The sequence below is a fragment of the Gregarina niphandrodes genome (genome assembly GCF_000223845.1).
Source record: "Gregarina niphandrodes unplaced genomic scaffold scaffold00033, whole genome shotgun sequence".
In the NCBI taxonomy this organism is placed as follows: domain Eukaryota; phylum Apicomplexa; class Conoidasida; order Eugregarinorida; family Gregarinidae; genus Gregarina; species Gregarina niphandrodes.
Window position 1 is genome coordinate 123,287 of NW_011645802.1, and position 15,589 is coordinate 138,875.

General features: G+C 54.4%; 8 protein-coding genes across 8 annotated transcripts; 4 read left to right on the forward strand and 4 right to left on the reverse strand.

Annotated features, from left to right (window-relative positions):
• Positions 1-58: 58 nt before the first annotated feature.
• On the forward strand, positions 59-1,744 carry GNI_131850 (hypothetical protein; the record flags this gene model as incomplete). Its single annotated transcript, XM_011133887.1, has 1 exon — positions 59-1,744. The coding sequence occupies one exon, from the start codon at positions 59-61 to the stop codon at positions 1,742-1,744; it is 1,686 nt and encodes a 561-aa protein (XP_011132189.1).
• Positions 1,745-3,219: 1,475 nt separating this feature from the next.
• GNI_131860 (hypothetical protein) lies at positions 3,220-4,287 on the reverse strand (the record flags this gene model as incomplete). Its single annotated transcript, XM_011133888.1, has 1 exon — positions 3,220-4,287. The coding sequence occupies one exon, from the start codon at positions 4,285-4,287 to the stop codon at positions 3,220-3,222; it is 1,068 nt and encodes a 355-aa protein (XP_011132190.1).
• A 247-nt stretch (positions 4,288-4,534) lies between these two features.
• GNI_131870 (hypothetical protein) lies at positions 4,535-6,127 on the reverse strand (the record flags this gene model as incomplete). Its single annotated transcript, XM_011133889.1, has 1 exon — positions 4,535-6,127. One exon carries the CDS (start codon positions 6,125-6,127, stop codon positions 4,535-4,537), a length of 1,593 nt encoding a protein of 530 aa, XP_011132191.1.
• A 939-nt stretch (positions 6,128-7,066) lies between these two features.
• Positions 7,067-7,918, reverse strand: GNI_131880 (hypothetical protein; the record flags this gene model as incomplete). The annotated part of the gene is made up of 1 exon (XM_011133890.1): positions 7,067-7,918. One exon carries the CDS (start codon positions 7,916-7,918, stop codon positions 7,067-7,069), a length of 852 nt encoding a protein of 283 aa, XP_011132192.1.
• A 431-nt stretch (positions 7,919-8,349) lies between these two features.
• Positions 8,350-9,186, forward strand: GNI_131890 (ubiquitin fusion degradation protein 1; the record flags this gene model as incomplete). The annotated part of the gene is made up of 1 exon (XM_011133891.1): positions 8,350-9,186. The coding sequence occupies one exon, from the start codon at positions 8,350-8,352 to the stop codon at positions 9,184-9,186; it is 837 nt and encodes a 278-aa protein (XP_011132193.1).
• A 928-nt stretch (positions 9,187-10,114) lies between these two features.
• Positions 10,115-12,117, reverse strand: GNI_131900 (hypothetical protein; the record flags this gene model as incomplete). The annotated part of the gene is made up of 2 exons (XM_011133892.1): positions 10,115-10,426; positions 10,543-12,117. The coding sequence occupies 2 exons, from the start codon at positions 12,115-12,117 to the stop codon at positions 10,115-10,117; spliced, it is 1,887 nt and encodes a 628-aa protein (XP_011132194.1).
• A 523-nt stretch (positions 12,118-12,640) lies between these two features.
• Positions 12,641-13,840, forward strand: GNI_131910 (L-asparaginase type I; the record flags this gene model as incomplete). Its single annotated transcript, XM_011133893.1, has 1 exon — positions 12,641-13,840. The coding sequence occupies one exon, from the start codon at positions 12,641-12,643 to the stop codon at positions 13,838-13,840; it is 1,200 nt and encodes a 399-aa protein (XP_011132195.1).
• A 376-nt stretch (positions 13,841-14,216) lies between these two features.
• GNI_131920 (60S acidic ribosomal protein P0) lies at positions 14,217-15,167 on the forward strand (the record flags this gene model as incomplete). The annotated part of the gene is made up of 1 exon (XM_011133894.1): positions 14,217-15,167. The coding sequence occupies one exon, from the start codon at positions 14,217-14,219 to the stop codon at positions 15,165-15,167; it is 951 nt and encodes a 316-aa protein (XP_011132196.1).
• Positions 15,168-15,589: the final 422 nt, after the last annotated feature.

Here is a 15,589-nt window from a genome sequence, read left to right on the forward strand (position 1 = left end):
CGATCCCCCCTTCGTGATTGCTTTTGATATTGAGTTTTATTTACTAGAGTTGAAGACGATGTACCGGCCGTTATATGATACTGATTTCGTTGAGTTACTCTGGCGCTTAGTCGCGATCCAGGATTGCGGATCATCTGCAGAATTGCTGTACGTTTTAACTGCCATTGATTCGGAAGCGATGGGAAGCATTGTCAACAAGGCGCAGACCACCGACTTTGTTTGGCAGGTTGTGTCCAATTTGCTATCTGCCAAGAATGTGGGGACGGTAAATTACGTGTGCGAAACCATCCGCATTTTGATGGTCGGTTCCAACTTCGCACACGTGTGTTTCGAGGACGGGCACTTGAGGAAAATTCTCAAATTGATCCTACACGACTCTATTGGCATCCATGGCTCTATTGGCATCCATGACTCTATTGGCGTTAATAACCGGACTGACTTGCCCGAGGGCGACGAGGTGCTGTTTGCTGCTTCGGAAGGGTGGGCAGAAGAGCATTCGCAGAGGACGTCGGAACGGTTGAAGCAGGTCTTGAATACGAAGGCATTGATCCTGTCGTTGTTGCGGGACGCAGTGCAGGCGTATCCTTCCCGGACGGCTGCGGCTTTGGCAGAGGACCTAAGTAGCGACGGGGAGTCTGTGATAGACGATGTCTGTGTTCCGGATGTACAAGAGGACTTGGCCTCCACTCCGGATGGCTTGGCCCGTGGGCCACGCGTGGTGGACGAGGAGGCCGACCACGAGTTGGCGTCGGCTGCCCGTTCGTCCTCCGGGTGTGACCGTTTCGAAAGCCGATTGTCATCGGGCAACCCGCTAATATCAAGTCGAGTAATCGGTGATCCGGTGGCGGGGACGGAGCGGTCGTTTACGACACGGTTGGCACGGATGGCGGCATTTTACTATCGGAGAGCGAAGGCGTTACGATTGGGTGTGTCTGCCTCAGGTTTTCTATCTCAGGCAGTGAAATTTGTGAGACAGGTGGAGGTGGAGAATCCAGCAGGTCATGGTAGTCTGGCAATAGAGGTGTTTGTTGGGCTGTTGGCCACGCCGGGAGAGTGCTTCCGTTCTGAAAGTAACGCAATGGAAGCTGCGATTTTGGGTCTTGTACGTATGCTCAATTTCAAAGCTGGTCGCTGCAAACAGACCGCGGCAACTCTCAAGCACATTGTCAGTCGCAATCGCGAACTCATCCACGAACTGCACCGCTTCTATTCACAGGAGCAAGGTCTTTCCATCTTCCAGGACTGGCTACCGCCACTCGATTCGCCCTGCCGAGATGGAACCGGCGGCAGACCAAGTCTTGGCAACAAGAACCACGTGGGTACCGGTAGTGGCGACCGACCGTGCGGCGTAGACATCTTTCCCGTCGAAGATTTTCGAGGAGCCGAAGACGTTCTAGTTGTCGAAGATTCAGCCACGGATGACTCCGGTCGTGAGCCGACATTGGGCCCCATGGGGGCGACGCCTTTACGCAACCTCGCGTCGGCACCACCGTCCGCAACGAAACGGAACCGACAGGTCGCCTGTTCGAATCACGCCTCGTCCGCGGCCTCGACACAAAACACAAAAAGACTTCGCAGCGACTCAATCGTCGCACTCCTAGGCGCCACAAACAACGCCGCCGACAAACCGACAAGTAAACTGCCCGACGACTTATTCACTCTCCGGCAACGGAAACACTCCTCCATCCGAAAATCAGTACCTGAACCCTCCGTAACTCTGCCACTAACGATACGCTTGCGGTAAACATACGCTACAGGGCGACGACTTGATGGTGACGGCCGCATCCTGTGACGGCCGCATCCTGTGACGGCCGCATCCTGTGACGGCCGCATCCTGTGACGGCCGCAATCTCGTAGCACCCTATGGCAGTCGCACAAGTGGCACCGGGGGGGGGTGCGGACAGGTGCATTGATTAGGTGCACATATATGGGGAGGAAGTTGAGAGGGAGTTTTAATGGATTAAGCTACACGATACATCCACCGTTTCGAGGACGGGGTCGCACGAGTGGTGCTGGTTCTGAAAGCATAAGTGAGTTGCTTCGTCAAGATATGGCCAACAACAGCGGAGGGTCGACCACTAGTGGAGGGTCGACCACTAGTGGAGGGTCAACTTCGAGCGGCAGTCCGGCGTCTGTGGGTGGTTGTGGTAACTGCAGTGTGAATCGTCGCAGAGGACACAGTTTGAACTGCCGGGATTTGTTTTTTCGAGGAGTCGTAGGTGCATCCTTTCCGGAGAAATTGGGAAGAGGAAACAAATGTGGCAAGACCAGAACGCCTTCAGGATTCGGCAGCACTGACAGCGAAGACAGCTTTTCTCTACGGTCTCTATTACAGGGTAGTTTTGGCACAAAGATTACTACAGGGCCAAACAGAATCTCCAACGACAACCCGGTCTCCACCACTCAAGACAACGATCCTGATATCGATTCTGATATGAAGGATCACACCACCCTGGACTCTATGATTACCGACAATACGACACACATAGTCGACCATGATGACCTTCTGAGGTCAGCACCCGCAACGAGCTCCACACTAGCTGTCAGTTCAGTCCTGCCACAACAACCCATGCAATCAGCAACAGGCAGGGACCAAACCAAACTCTGGAACACCGCCAAAGACATTAACACCATCTCCGCATCAGCAACTAACTCTGGTGGTCTTATCGTAAAGGCGGGAAAAATTGTATATGCAGTTAAACCTTCTCCGCAACGATGGGAAGAAGTATGCCCCCCTCCCCCTCACTCACCCTTCCTAAACTGTGTCTTGTGCACCCTTCCTAAACTGTGTGCTATCTTATTATATAATAAAAGCAACGTACGTGTCTTCAGATCCTGAAAACAATCCAGTTGCGTGATGAGTTTGATCCAAACATTGAGTACTGGTGGGAAAGACGACGAAACTGTGGTCCAATTCGGCCTGTAACGTATCGCTGGATAGCATCATAACTCAAGTACGGTCATCCCGGACTCGCAGACCGACCGCATGCATGCACAGGCCTTGAGAGATGCCCAAAACGAGCTTGGGAAAAGAGCTAGCTTCCGGGATTTGAAAGGGTCTCCGAAAAGGCAGTTTTTACACCAGTTTGATTTTTCTTCACTGTGTTCGTTCGTTTCTCCCTTCGATTGGTTCCCCCTGGAGAGGTACCCTAAACTGCTTCCACCATACCGGTTGTTTCGACCATACCGGTTGTTTCGACCATACCGGTTTCGGTGCATTCACTTTTTCATCCCTTTGTGGCTTGAAGTGGTGGAGGTGTGATTTCCCTTGCTGAAAGCAGCCATCCTGTCCTTAAGCGAAGAAGGTTTGCTCGGCGTAGTGGAAGCCGTAGACGACTTGGTTGAATCCGGACTAACGGTAGCCGTAGTCACCTTTCCTTCTTTAGTAAATGTTGGTTTCGAGGACACCTTGCTTGCTTCGCCGGGCAGTCGTGTAGATCTTCCCTGTGAGACCAAGCCTTTCCTAGACCCGCCTTTCTTGTCAACCGTCCGGTCGTCGCCGCGCATCCCACCACCGCCCGTAGCACAGTTGGGCTTATCCTGATCAGGCCTACCCTGATCAGGCTTGCCTTCATCAGGCTTGCCTTCACCAGGCTTGCCTTCACCAGGCTTACCACGACCGACTTTGCCGTCTGCGTTCCCCGTTCTGGAATCAACACCGCCGCCGGGAACTGAGTCGACCGCGTCCCCTTTACGGTTCAGACCAAGGCTGGCTTCGGCTCCGGGATACACTGCTCTGAGTAAGGACCCGTACAGGTCGTGTATGGCGTGGATTGTGGAGGAAATGGCCGGTCGCTCGAACAAGATGGATTCGTCCACGGTGGTACGATAAGGTTTGTAGACGCCGGCGTGGATGTCTATCGTGAGCGGGAACCCCAGGTGGTGGGGAAAATACCACTGCTTCTCGAACGACTCTCTCTTGGACAGCCATGTGGTACATGAACCCACTCTCGGCGTGACGGACTTGTAACTGGACCAGTCAAACGCTGCCGGATACAAAGACTCCTCTACCTGCTTCGTAGCGGACTCTGGAGCCTTCGCCGCCTGACCCGTGGCGGTCTGCACTCCACCGTCGGGCTTACCAGCTGCGTTGGGCTTACCAGCTACGCTGGGTTTGCCACTTGAACCGGGTTTACCAACTGCGCCAAGCTTACCAGCTGCGCCGGACTTGCCACCTGCGCCGGACTTGCCACCTGCGCCGGACTTGCCACCTGCGCCGGACTTGCCACCTGCGCCGGACTTGCCACCTGCGCCGGGCTTACCGCCTGCGCCGGGTCTCAACGTCATTGTAGAACCGGCGACAGTCGTCATACTCAGCACCAAAACTGCACTGTTGCATGCGGCACGTGCTCCGAGGAGCAAACGCATTGCCGACGCCCAGCAACTGTCGCTCAATCACAGTCCTCTACCGCAGGACGGCCTACACTGGAGGCCGTAAGCCTACACTGGAGGCAGGGCCGGGTCGCCTGCAGAGATGCCCAGCCTATAGGGACTTCGTCCGTAAAGAATTTATAGCACCTGTCTGAGCTCAGTTCTACTGAGGAGAGAATGAGAGGAAGATATTATTCCGTAAATTGGGGATGCCCCGAACTCGTTCAGGCTGCTTCTGACTCATGGACTCATTTTGGGCATTCCATTGATCGCTGTCATTATAGCCGGTCCAGTGACTGTGGGTACCGGCTTGTTTTTGAGCGTCAGTCAGCCAGTGGCAGTTTGAGTTCGGACTCCACGTCGTCTTCTCCGCCCAGGGGAAAGGAGCATCGGCGCCTCCCCGGCTTTGTTGGCCGCCCCGGCTTTGTTGGCCGCCCCGGCTTTGTTGGCCTCCCCGGCCTTGTAGGCCTCCCCGGCCTTGTAGGCCTCCCCGGCCTTGTAGGCCTCCCCGGTCTTGTAGGCCTCCCCGGTCCTGTAGGCCTCCCCGGTCCTGTAGGCCGGCACCGGAAGACGATTGATTCGGGTATCCTTGATGGTGCGAAAGATCCGGTTCGCTGCTGCCCGCTCCCACAGACTCGTTGAGAAGGTTCACCAATTCGAGATCCAAATCGGCGGTGGCTGGGAGCTTACGCGAATACGGCAATCGTTGGTCCCGAGTCCCCCGGTTTGGCTTTACAGGGCCATATGCTTCTGCCGTGGGATACTCCGGCTCATTATACTCCGGTTTTATATGCCCTAGTCCCAAGTATCCTGGCTCCGCGTACTGTGGCTTAATGTACGAGCCAGGGCCAGGGTAGTCCGAGCCCGGGTAGTCCGAGCCCGGGTACCCCTGCCCTGCAAGGGCAGATCCGGTGTAAGCAGGGTCCTCGTACGTTGTTCCGGTCGCCTGTGGAGGACCGGTCTGCGGCACCGTCGAGGCGAAATGACCGGCTGCCTGACCAGGGCCTCTAATGAATCCGGGTAGTGCCTGTGCTGCGTGGGAGGGTTGACTAAGAGCAGCGGGTGGTGCAGAGAGCGACTGCTTGCGGCCGCGGGGGCCATTGAAAGAGTGCCTTCTACGGCGCGTTCCTGTGGCGTCGGTATTGGAACCGGGTAGAGCGAGTCCTCCCAACCCGTGTCCCCCTGGCCCGAGTCCAAGCCCGTGTCCGACGGCATTGTTAGTGGCATTACCAGTGATATTACCGGTGGTGATATTACCAGTGGTGATATTACCAGTGGTGATATTACCAGTGGCGGCGATATTACCAGTGGCGGCGATATTACCAGTGGCGGCGATATTACCAGTGGTGATATTACCATTACCGTCTTTGGTTCGTCCTGTTCGAGTGACAGCACGTTCTGGTTGCTTGACAGCTTGAGAGGCGAGTTGAGGGAAGGCGACATCGATAGGTACATACTTTAATTTGGCGGCATCAAGAACTGCTGCTAATGGCGGTTCATGTTTAGCAAGGGGACTTCTGCGCATTCCGGGAATGGGTCCAAAGGCACGAGTAAATCCGACTACCCAAGAATGCTTGGCGAATTTGTAGACACCACCCACATTCTCAGCACGCATGTTCTCTTCCATCAAACCACGGAAGTCACTATCAGCAGAGAACAAACAGATTGTTTCCACACGCGGATTAAAACAAGCCTTTGTTACTTCCGAACCCAAAGCCACGTCACAACCTCTTTGAATAGTACGTCCCTTCTGCATCTTGTATTCATATAATCGTAAAGATACATCACGACCGCCAGCACGTAATGATCGTAGACGATTCGGTACTGAGTAGTTATTCACATTGGAACTCTGCAATAGAGATGTCACCTATCAAAACCTTCAACACACGCAACCAGTGAACCATGTAATCACTGAACCATGTAACCGGTGAGCCATGTAACCGGTGAGCCATGTAACCAGTGAGCCATGAGCTTGAACGCCGGGGTGGAGCTGGAACGCCGGGGTGGAGCTGGAACGCCGGGGTGGAGCATGAGCCGAGCTGGAGACATAGCACCCAGCTGGAGCGCATGCCTCTGAGCGCTTGCCTCTGAGCGCATGCCTCTGAGCGCAACGACAATCAACCTATCCCATCAACCCCTTTCACTCCACTCTAGTTTTTCATCCTTAGCATCGCCTGTCGAACACACGCTTGCCATGGCTCAGAATCCCCCACCTGGTTGCCCCGAGGGATACCGACCCTTGGAAGAGACCGTGGAGCCGGAAGGCGGCCGGTCCTTGGAACCCGGCGTCCTTGAAGCCACATAGCCGACCAACAATCAAATCTGGAGTGCCAAGACCGAGTCCACAGAAAACCGAGAATGTCAACAACGATGCTCGGATAATCAACCCGAGCGAGCTAATGGCGGTGCTTTCCAACGGCCTGGCTGGTTCGTGGGATTGCAGTTGATTATTCGGGGGACAGGCGGTTACTTCTTCGGCGAGGAAAAGCAGTCGGGCAACAGCTATTCCTCCAGACGGCGAGGGCTGCCCAAGCGGTCGCTTCGAAAGCACTTTCGTCCGGTTGTTTACCGCCACTAGGTCAGCACCAGTCGGCCACCGCTATTAGGCTCCCCACCACCATTAGGTGATAGCCGTTTGGTAACGGCCGCGGTTTGGTTACCGCCGCGGTTCGGTTACCGCCGCGGTTCGGTTAAGCTAGTCGGTTGCGCCGTTCTCGCGGCTGCACTCCCCATTGGATTGTGTAGTCTCCACTGTGTAGTCTCCACTGTGTTGTGATGCTTCCATTGGGTTGGGCTTGGATTGGGTTGGGTAGTGTGTGTGGCTGGGTTCACTTACCTTAGGTGGTTGTACGATTTGACAGTCTTCGTCCTGGTGTTGTTTGACGTGTATGACTTGGAGATCGTCGTCGCTGGCGTCGATTTCGTTTCCGTCAAGATTCTGTAGCTCATGTGACGCGGGTCGTTCATCTGCGGGTCGTTCATCTTCTTCATCATCATCATCATCATCATCATCGGTGAGGGCCTCAACCTCACCAGAGGCAAGTACTTGTTGTGCGGCCTCAAGGAGGCGTTGTCGTCGATTTCGAGCTATAATGTGTTTCGAACGTTTGTTTGCAGATTCTGAGCAGTGTTGCATGTCTGAACGTAGTGCGTTAATTAGAAAGTTAAATGAGGCGATTTCGCGGCTGAGAATTTGGGCGGGTGCCATCGGATCACCGTTTGTTGCGGCGAGTTCCTGGGGCAGAATAGAGAGCCAATAATTGTCTGCTTGAAGGTCGGTGATTTCAGAGGGACGGGTAGTGTGGTGCTTAGAAATCTGCAGCTTAATCAGATGTCTCCTGTACGCGACGGGATCAGTTGCGAAGACTACGATATGAGATATCCTCGTAGACATCAGCTGTTCTACCAGACTGCATAAAAGGCACAAATCAGTGTACTGAAAAGCTGCCGTATACTCGCGGTCCCAACTTATCCGGATATTCTCCAAGTCAATCAGCGCGACACACTCTCGCTCACTCTCCAAATCAATTGGAGCAATCGTCGTCATTATATACACACGCGAGCGGAAAAAAAAAACCCCTCAAATCCCGCAATGATTGACACGCACGTGCGCTTACTGCACCACACACAATTTCGACACATAGTTGGCGCCAACTATGTCATGACAGCTACCTTACATCATAACTAATGCCACAGAGCAACGCATTTAACCATATTGATTGACCAGCTAGCCAACACGACGCGGCCGCCAGGTTTTTTTACTTCACCAGGTCCGTTCAAACAACATGGTAAGACGCCACTGAGGTTATGCTAAGAGGGGGTTATGCCCGAGGGGCTATACAGGAGGGGCTATACAGGAGGGGAGTGGCGCAGCTAGCTACCGGTTGTGGACACATCGCGTGTGGCAAACACATCGCGTGTGGCAAACACATCGCGTGTGGCAAACACATCACATGCGGCAAATATGTGTAGTGGAACATGCTGTCGCAAAGCTTCTTATCTGGCAATGGTCCGTTTGGTGGTGGTGGTGGTCCGTTTGGTGGTGGTGGTGGTCCGTTTGGTGGTGGTGGTGGTCCGTTTGGTGGCAATGGTCCGCCACCTCCGTTTAGTGGAAATGCCGGGGGTGTTTTGTTCCAGCGTTATTACGAGGCATATAGTTCAGTACGTTGTGCTCGTCGTGACCTGGATGTAGGGAACAAGATATTATTACCATCATCTGCTTTAAGCGCACTGGCAACTCAGGAAGTTGTGTGGCCAATGTTATTTGAGTTATCGAACACTGATAAAAACAAGAACACACATTGTGGGGTGTTAGAGTTCAGTGCTGAGGAGAATAATTGTTATTTACCGCCATGGATGATGAGGAATTTGCAATTGGATGATGGTGATTTATTGCGTGTGACTAATGTGTCACTACCTAAGGGTAATTTCGTTAAAATCCAACCTGTTACTTCTGACTTCCTTAATCTTACCAATCATCGCGCTGTTCTTGAGAATTCGCTTAGTCATTATGCTTGCGTGTCAATTGGCGATCGTATACAAATACGACATGATGATGTAGACTATGCCGTTGACATACTTGATACTAAACCTGCACCTGCAATCAGCGTTATCGAAACAGATATTGAAGTCGACTTCGAAGCTCCCAAAGATTATGTAGAACCAAAACCAAAACCACAGACACCACCCCAAGAGGAGGAAGCAGAAGAAGATGAAGAAGACGAATTCCACCCATTCAAAGGTGGCGGCTGGAGGGTAGATGGGCAAGCCGTCGAACAACACAACGTACGTCACCAACACCACCCCCGACACTAACCTAACACCCCAATATCCCTGCCCAACACCCGGGGAGGAGGAGGAACCCGGGGAGGAGGAGGAACCCGGGGAGGAGGAGGAACCCGGGGAGGAGGAGGAACCCGGGGAGGAGGAGGAAGGGGGAAAGGTCAGGCAGGGGGAACACTCGTGCGTCCTGTGTTCTTTCGCACGCGCCTGTTTGCCCTGATGATAGATAACCCTTCGAATTCAAAAGAAGCTGACACGCACGAAGGTTTACAAAGTTTATATTGTGCAGGCGACGACGGATGGCCCCGGAACGGACTGTTTGGAGCCGTGGCTCGAGGCCATTCCAGGCGGCGTGCGACGCTACAACGAGCGGTACCAGCAACGCGTGAAGCGCGCTCCGCCGCCCGTCTCGCTCTTCCAAGGAGCCGGCGCTACACTGGGAGACTGACGAGACGAGTCGGTGCTCGACCCGTAGCCATGCTCGACCCGTAGCGAATGTTTGACCCGTAGCCATGTTTGACCCGTAGCGAATGTTTGACAGGCAGGCCAATGCTTAACCACATAGGTATCCAAAAGGGGTGGTGATACAAGCAGCCCAAGACTCCATCCAAGACCGCGAAAACCCAAGGGGATCGCAGCCGGGGTCCTTGCCCGGGACGTGCGCAGTAAATAGTCAAACAGCACCCTTACCACTCACACTCCTCGGTCGTAGCTAAGCACTTCTCGGTCGTAGCTAAACGCTCCTCGGTCGTAGCCAAGCACTCCTCGGTCGTAGCTAAGCACTCCTGGGTCCACTGAGAGCGGGCGGGAGTTGATAGCCGGGCTGAAGCAGTCTTGCTTCAGCAGCCGTAGTCGCAATCGTGACGAAAGTGCCTGGCTCGTGCTGCCCGAGACGATTGACAACTCCGTTCGGCTCCCACAGCTCGTGGCCTTGGGCGACTTGGGTCTAGGTGGTGGTGGTTCAGTCTAAGTAGTCGCTGGGTTCGGGTTCAGGTAGTCGCTCGGGCAGGTCGTCCTTCCACGCAGGTCGTCGCTCCGGCCCGGTGACGGTTGGGGCGATCGTTGAGGTAGTGGGTTGGTCGGTACCTACACAAAGTAGTCGCTCAGCTTGCTTTCTCGTTGAAAGAGTCTGGATCCAGCCCCATGCTGTCCCGTAGCCCAAATGGCGGGCAAAGTAGCCAACGACGACTGGTCCTGGGTCGCACAGGCGGACCCCGGCTGGCGGTAGCAACGATTGGCTAGCCTCCGCAGCCTCGTCTTTTCTACGGCAGTACTTATGGGCGAACGGAAACCAAAACATCCTAAACCGCCGCCTGTTACGAGACCGCCGCTTGTTGCGGGACCGCCGCCTGTTACGGGACCGCCGCCTGTTACGGGACCGCTACGTACCGGACCGCCGAGAGCCGGACAGCCGTCGCCTGCGGCCGCCACAGTCGAGGCCAGGGTCGCTCGACGTAGGTCCCCGCCCAACTTCTGACTCAGTTTCGGCCGGGCCTTGCGGACCGCACTAGGCGGACCTTGCTTGGGTCCGGGCCCCGTCGGCTTCGACGCCGCCGGACTGTTGCTTGGGGGCAGCAGCCTCTGCTCTGGCGGTGCGCGTTGGTCGAGAGCGCGCACGAGGCGTCTGTAGAGCTCGCGACGACTGGAGGAAGGAGGCGACGCCGCTTCGACACGGCCACCTGGGGACCGTCCCAGACTGCCGTTCCTTTCCTGCTCACTCAGACCGTGACCTTGCTCGCTCAGACCGTGCCCCTGCTCGCTGAGGCCGTGCCATTGCTCGCTCAGACCGTGACCTTGCTCACTCAGACCCTGGCCTTGCTCGGTCAAGTCGTGTCTTTGCCCTGATTGGGTCGCTCCGCGCCCTTGCCTTGACAGCCCCTCCGGACTGGCGTAGACGAGGCGACGGACGAATTGAGCTTTGCGCGCAACCTCCGCAGCACGGAGCGGCGGTGGCGTTCGGAGGACGGCGATTTCGTGAGCCATGAGGAGATCCTCGAGTACGCCACGACGGTTCACATCGCGCGGTCGACCCTGCGCCGTCACGAGAGGAATTCCCGATACCGCGCTGACCGTCCCGCACGCAATTGCTCCGGCGCGCGGGGGGCCTACGCGGTCCAGCGGCTGTTGCCCGGTCACACGTAGTCCACCGTACCGTTTCCGGAACCGCACATCGCGAACCACCGCCTCCTCCGGTACCGTGCCCGGCGCTAGGATCGAGCTGGAAGCAAAGCTGGGAATCGAACCGGGGACGGAGCGGTTACCAGAACCGGGACCAGCCAAACTGGGAGGCAACACCCAGTCGGAAGTCACGGGGCAAGGGGAGCTCGAAGACAGTACACCACAGCGTAAATACGCTTCCAACTCAACACTAGATTGCCGCACACTTTGCTCGTAACCTCTGGGGTCGTAGCCATTGGAGTCGGTGCCTGAATTCCTGGGGACTAAGGAGGAAGACAGTGCCCACAACGAAGGCAATGCACTGGTAGCGGGCAAGGCGCTGGTAGCGGGCAAGGCGCTGGTGGCGGTCAAGGCGCTGGTAGCGGGCACTGCGCTGCCCGTTTGGCCGGGGGCCAGTGGGGTGCTTTGCTCCCTCTTACCGGTCTCTACGTCAACTTCCGAGGCGACTTGCGCAGCAACAGGTTCCAAGACAACTGACGTGAGCAGGTCCTGCTCAGGGTATGACGCAAAAACACCACTACTTCTCAAACTGTTACTTGCACTGATCTTTCGCTCGGTTTCTGAGCCAGCAGACGCATGCAGCACACCTTCAGCCATGCCGTTCCAGAGCGCGTCTCCAACAGTCCCTAGCGCCTGAGGTTGGTCACACTGACGTTGGTGATGCTGAGTCCGGGTAGAGTCCGGGACGTGGGTGCCTGAGTTGCAGGAGCCTGCCGTGGTGCTTGAGCAGTCGCCGGTTTCGGATTCAGTGCGGTTGATTGAATCTTTGCCGTCCGTAGCGAACATGGCTTGTAAAGCCTGTGCACAAGCTTCGGTTAATCTCCCGGTTTCGACGGCGAACGTCACGAGGTCCAACACGTACTGCCGGTTGGCTGCCGGGTCGCGCTCCTCGGCGCGACGTGTTCGGCGCAAGATAAAAAGGTTCGCCGCGTCGGGGCACCTCGGCGCCTCGCAACGCCGCCGCGGCCCTTCTCGAAGCATGGGGTGCAGGCTACGCACACGGATGACTTGCACAGCAGAACTTGTACAAACAAACACGCGTGTGTCGCAAGACGGAGCAGCCGGAAAGCTGAGCCGCCAGCCGGTGTTTTTTAAATCGAAGACAAAACACCGCACCACCCCGTGTGCGTCACACTCCAACAACTCCCTCCACCCTCCACCCTCCACCCTCCACCCCTCCGCATAAGCCACCGCGACATATCCACCGCGACATATCCACCGCGACATATCGGGCAGCAGGGTGAATTCTTTGAGTGGCGGGTTATTGTTAGGGGGATGAATTCTATGTTGTTGTTGTTGTTTACTAAAAATGTCAGCAACTTCGGTGAGGGGTGTTGAGAGCCCGCTATCGGTGCGGAGGCGTGTGTTGGTGATAATAACGGGTGGTACGATCTGTATGCGTCCGTCTGCGGAGGAGGGTGTGACGATGTCTGATTTATCATGTACACCGTTGGAGTGTCAGTTGCGTAGTTTGCCTGAGTTACAAGGAGCATCACTGCCATCGTTTGATGTGGTGGAATGGGAGGTATTATTAGACAGCAGTGATGTAGCATTGGAGCATTGGTGTCGATTGGTGGGTACAATAAGTGCGAATTATGATAAGTATGACGGATTTGTTGTATTGCATGGTACAGACACACTGTCATTTACGGCTTGCGCTTTAAGTTTTATGTTGGAGAATTTGAGCAAGACGGTTGTTGTAACAGGTGCTATGTTGCCAGTATCGCATATTAACACGGATGCTAAGCGTAATGTTGCTGTTAGTTTATTAGTGGCAGGTTACAGTGGTGCATGTGAGGTGTTGGTATGTTTTGGAACTCGTATATTAAGAGGCAATCGTGTTGTTAAGATGAATTGTAATATAATGGATGCATTTGATACACCTAATTGTAGTCATCTTGGTCAGATTGGTATTGATATTACGTTGGATCATAATTATTTACGTCCTCAACCAAAACAATATATGACGCCATTTACTAATATGCTCATTAATAATGTAGTTGTGTTAAGATTAACACCACAATTCGATCCTATGATCATTCGACAATTAGCCGTAACCGAATGCGACCCATTTGGAATAATTCTAGAACTATTCGGAACTGGTACCGCTCCATCCAACGAACGCTTTATCAAGGCAATACTATTCGCTATCACCTCTGGTGTTACCGTCGTCGCACTTACACAATGTCCTAGCGGTACCTGCTCACTTCAAACGTATGCCAACGGTAATTATCTACATAAACTCGGCGTCATTGAAGGCAAAGATATCACTACTGAAGCAGCATTTACCAAACTAGCATACCTATTCGGTAAAGGATTCAAAGACGAAGAACTTAGAGCTATGATGGAACAAGACCTACGCGGAGAACTGCACTCGCACACACACAAAATTACTGGACAAGCAACTCTAAATCCGACCCTAGAAACTGTACCATTAGAAGATAATAAACATTGCCAACTCAGCGTCGCACACTGCCAACGACTCAACGAAAAAAAATACGAAGCATAGTTACTCGGCTTGCCACACAGTCGGCATCATCCACAAGGTGCCGGCATCATAGGCAAGACCTTTGTGAAGATGGGGTAGCTAGTTAGGTGTCCTACCACACGCGTGTCCTCCCACACGCGTGTCCTCCCACACGCGTGTCCTATTTTTTTTTTGAGAGGACCTCTTGTACTGCGTACAGGGTTTCCCTTACTAGGGCACTTCCACGTTCGTCAGTGAGCCTGACAGGGAGCCTGGTGGAGGGCAGGGCCTGGTGGAGGGTAGTGGAGCCTGACAGGGAATGTGTTATGTCTAATGGGAGTTTTGGGGTGGTATTAAAATTTAGCTGGCTTGCGGTTAAACTGATTAATTTGCACAGTCTATTAGTCCCCGCAAGAAGATGTCTACGTTTACAGCGTCAGGTGCAAAGAATCCTAAGAAGCAGGAGTACTTTGAGAGGCTTCGTAACCTGATTGGGTCGCATAGTCAGATAATGATTGTTGAGGCTGACAATGTTGGTTCAAAGCAGATGGCTGATGTGAGATTTGCGTTGCGTGACCGTGCGACCATTTTGATGGGCAAGAACACGATGATTAAGACCTGTCTGCGGGCCATGGTAGAGGAGCGTCCTGAGTTGGAGTCGCTTATTGAGTTGGTGAAGGACAACATCGGTATGGTTTTTTGTAATGAGGAACCGGCTGCCATTCGCAAGACCATCCTTGAATTCCGCGTTCCGGCCCCGGCTAAGCAGGGTTCGTTGGCCCCCTGTGATGTGTACATTCCCCCTGGCCCTACCGGTATGGACCCGGGTCAAACGTCCTTCTTCCAGCAACTGGGTATTCCTACCAAGATTGTCAAGGGTCAGATTGAAATTCAGAATGAAGTGCACATTGTCAGCGTCGGTGAACGCGTCTCCGCATCCCAAGCTGTACTGCTGAGTAAACTCAGCATCAATCCTTTCTCGTATGGCCTCAAGACCGTCAGCGTCTGGGACAACGGCTCCTCCTACCCTGCCAGTGTTCTTGATATCTCTCAGGAAGACGTCGAGACCGCTCTCAAGACCGCTATCAATCTCGTCGCACAGACCTCTCTTGGCGCTCTATACCCCACCAAGTGCTCTGCACCCCACTCCATTCTCAACGCATTCAGGCAGTGCGCCGGAGTCGGCATCGCCACCGACTTCATCTTCCCTCAGATCGAAGCACTTAAGAAAGCGCTCGACAACCCCGACGCCTTCGCACCCACTGCCGCCGTCGCTGCTCCCGCCGCTGCTGCTCCCGCTGCCACTGCTGCTGCCGAATCAGAAGCCGAGTCGGAAGATGACGACATGGGATTCGGACTCTTCGACTAGACACTTTTTCAGTTCAACTCAATATCGACTTGCCCCCAACACCGCACCTTCAATCGCTGCTTTGTCGCCACTGTTTCACCGTGCTCAAACGGACCCATATCTGTTTCACCGCAATGTTCTACGGCTGCTATATGCCCTGCCCTACCCTCCCTCACACTGCTCTGGCGGGCGCCGGCTGAGCGAACCATCCCGGACCGAAATAGAATATATGGCAATATGCGAAGCGCACGACAAGTCTCAGTTAGTCGATTTGAAGGTTCCTTTTCGCCTCTCCTCGTTTTCGCCAACGACTAACACAAGTCCCCGTCATGTGACCCACGGTTTATCTTTAACAACTTCCAGAAAGTGAACGACCGATCGATCGACCGACGGACCGACCGACGGAACAATCCACCATAACCCCCTCCCCCCCCCCCCCCCCC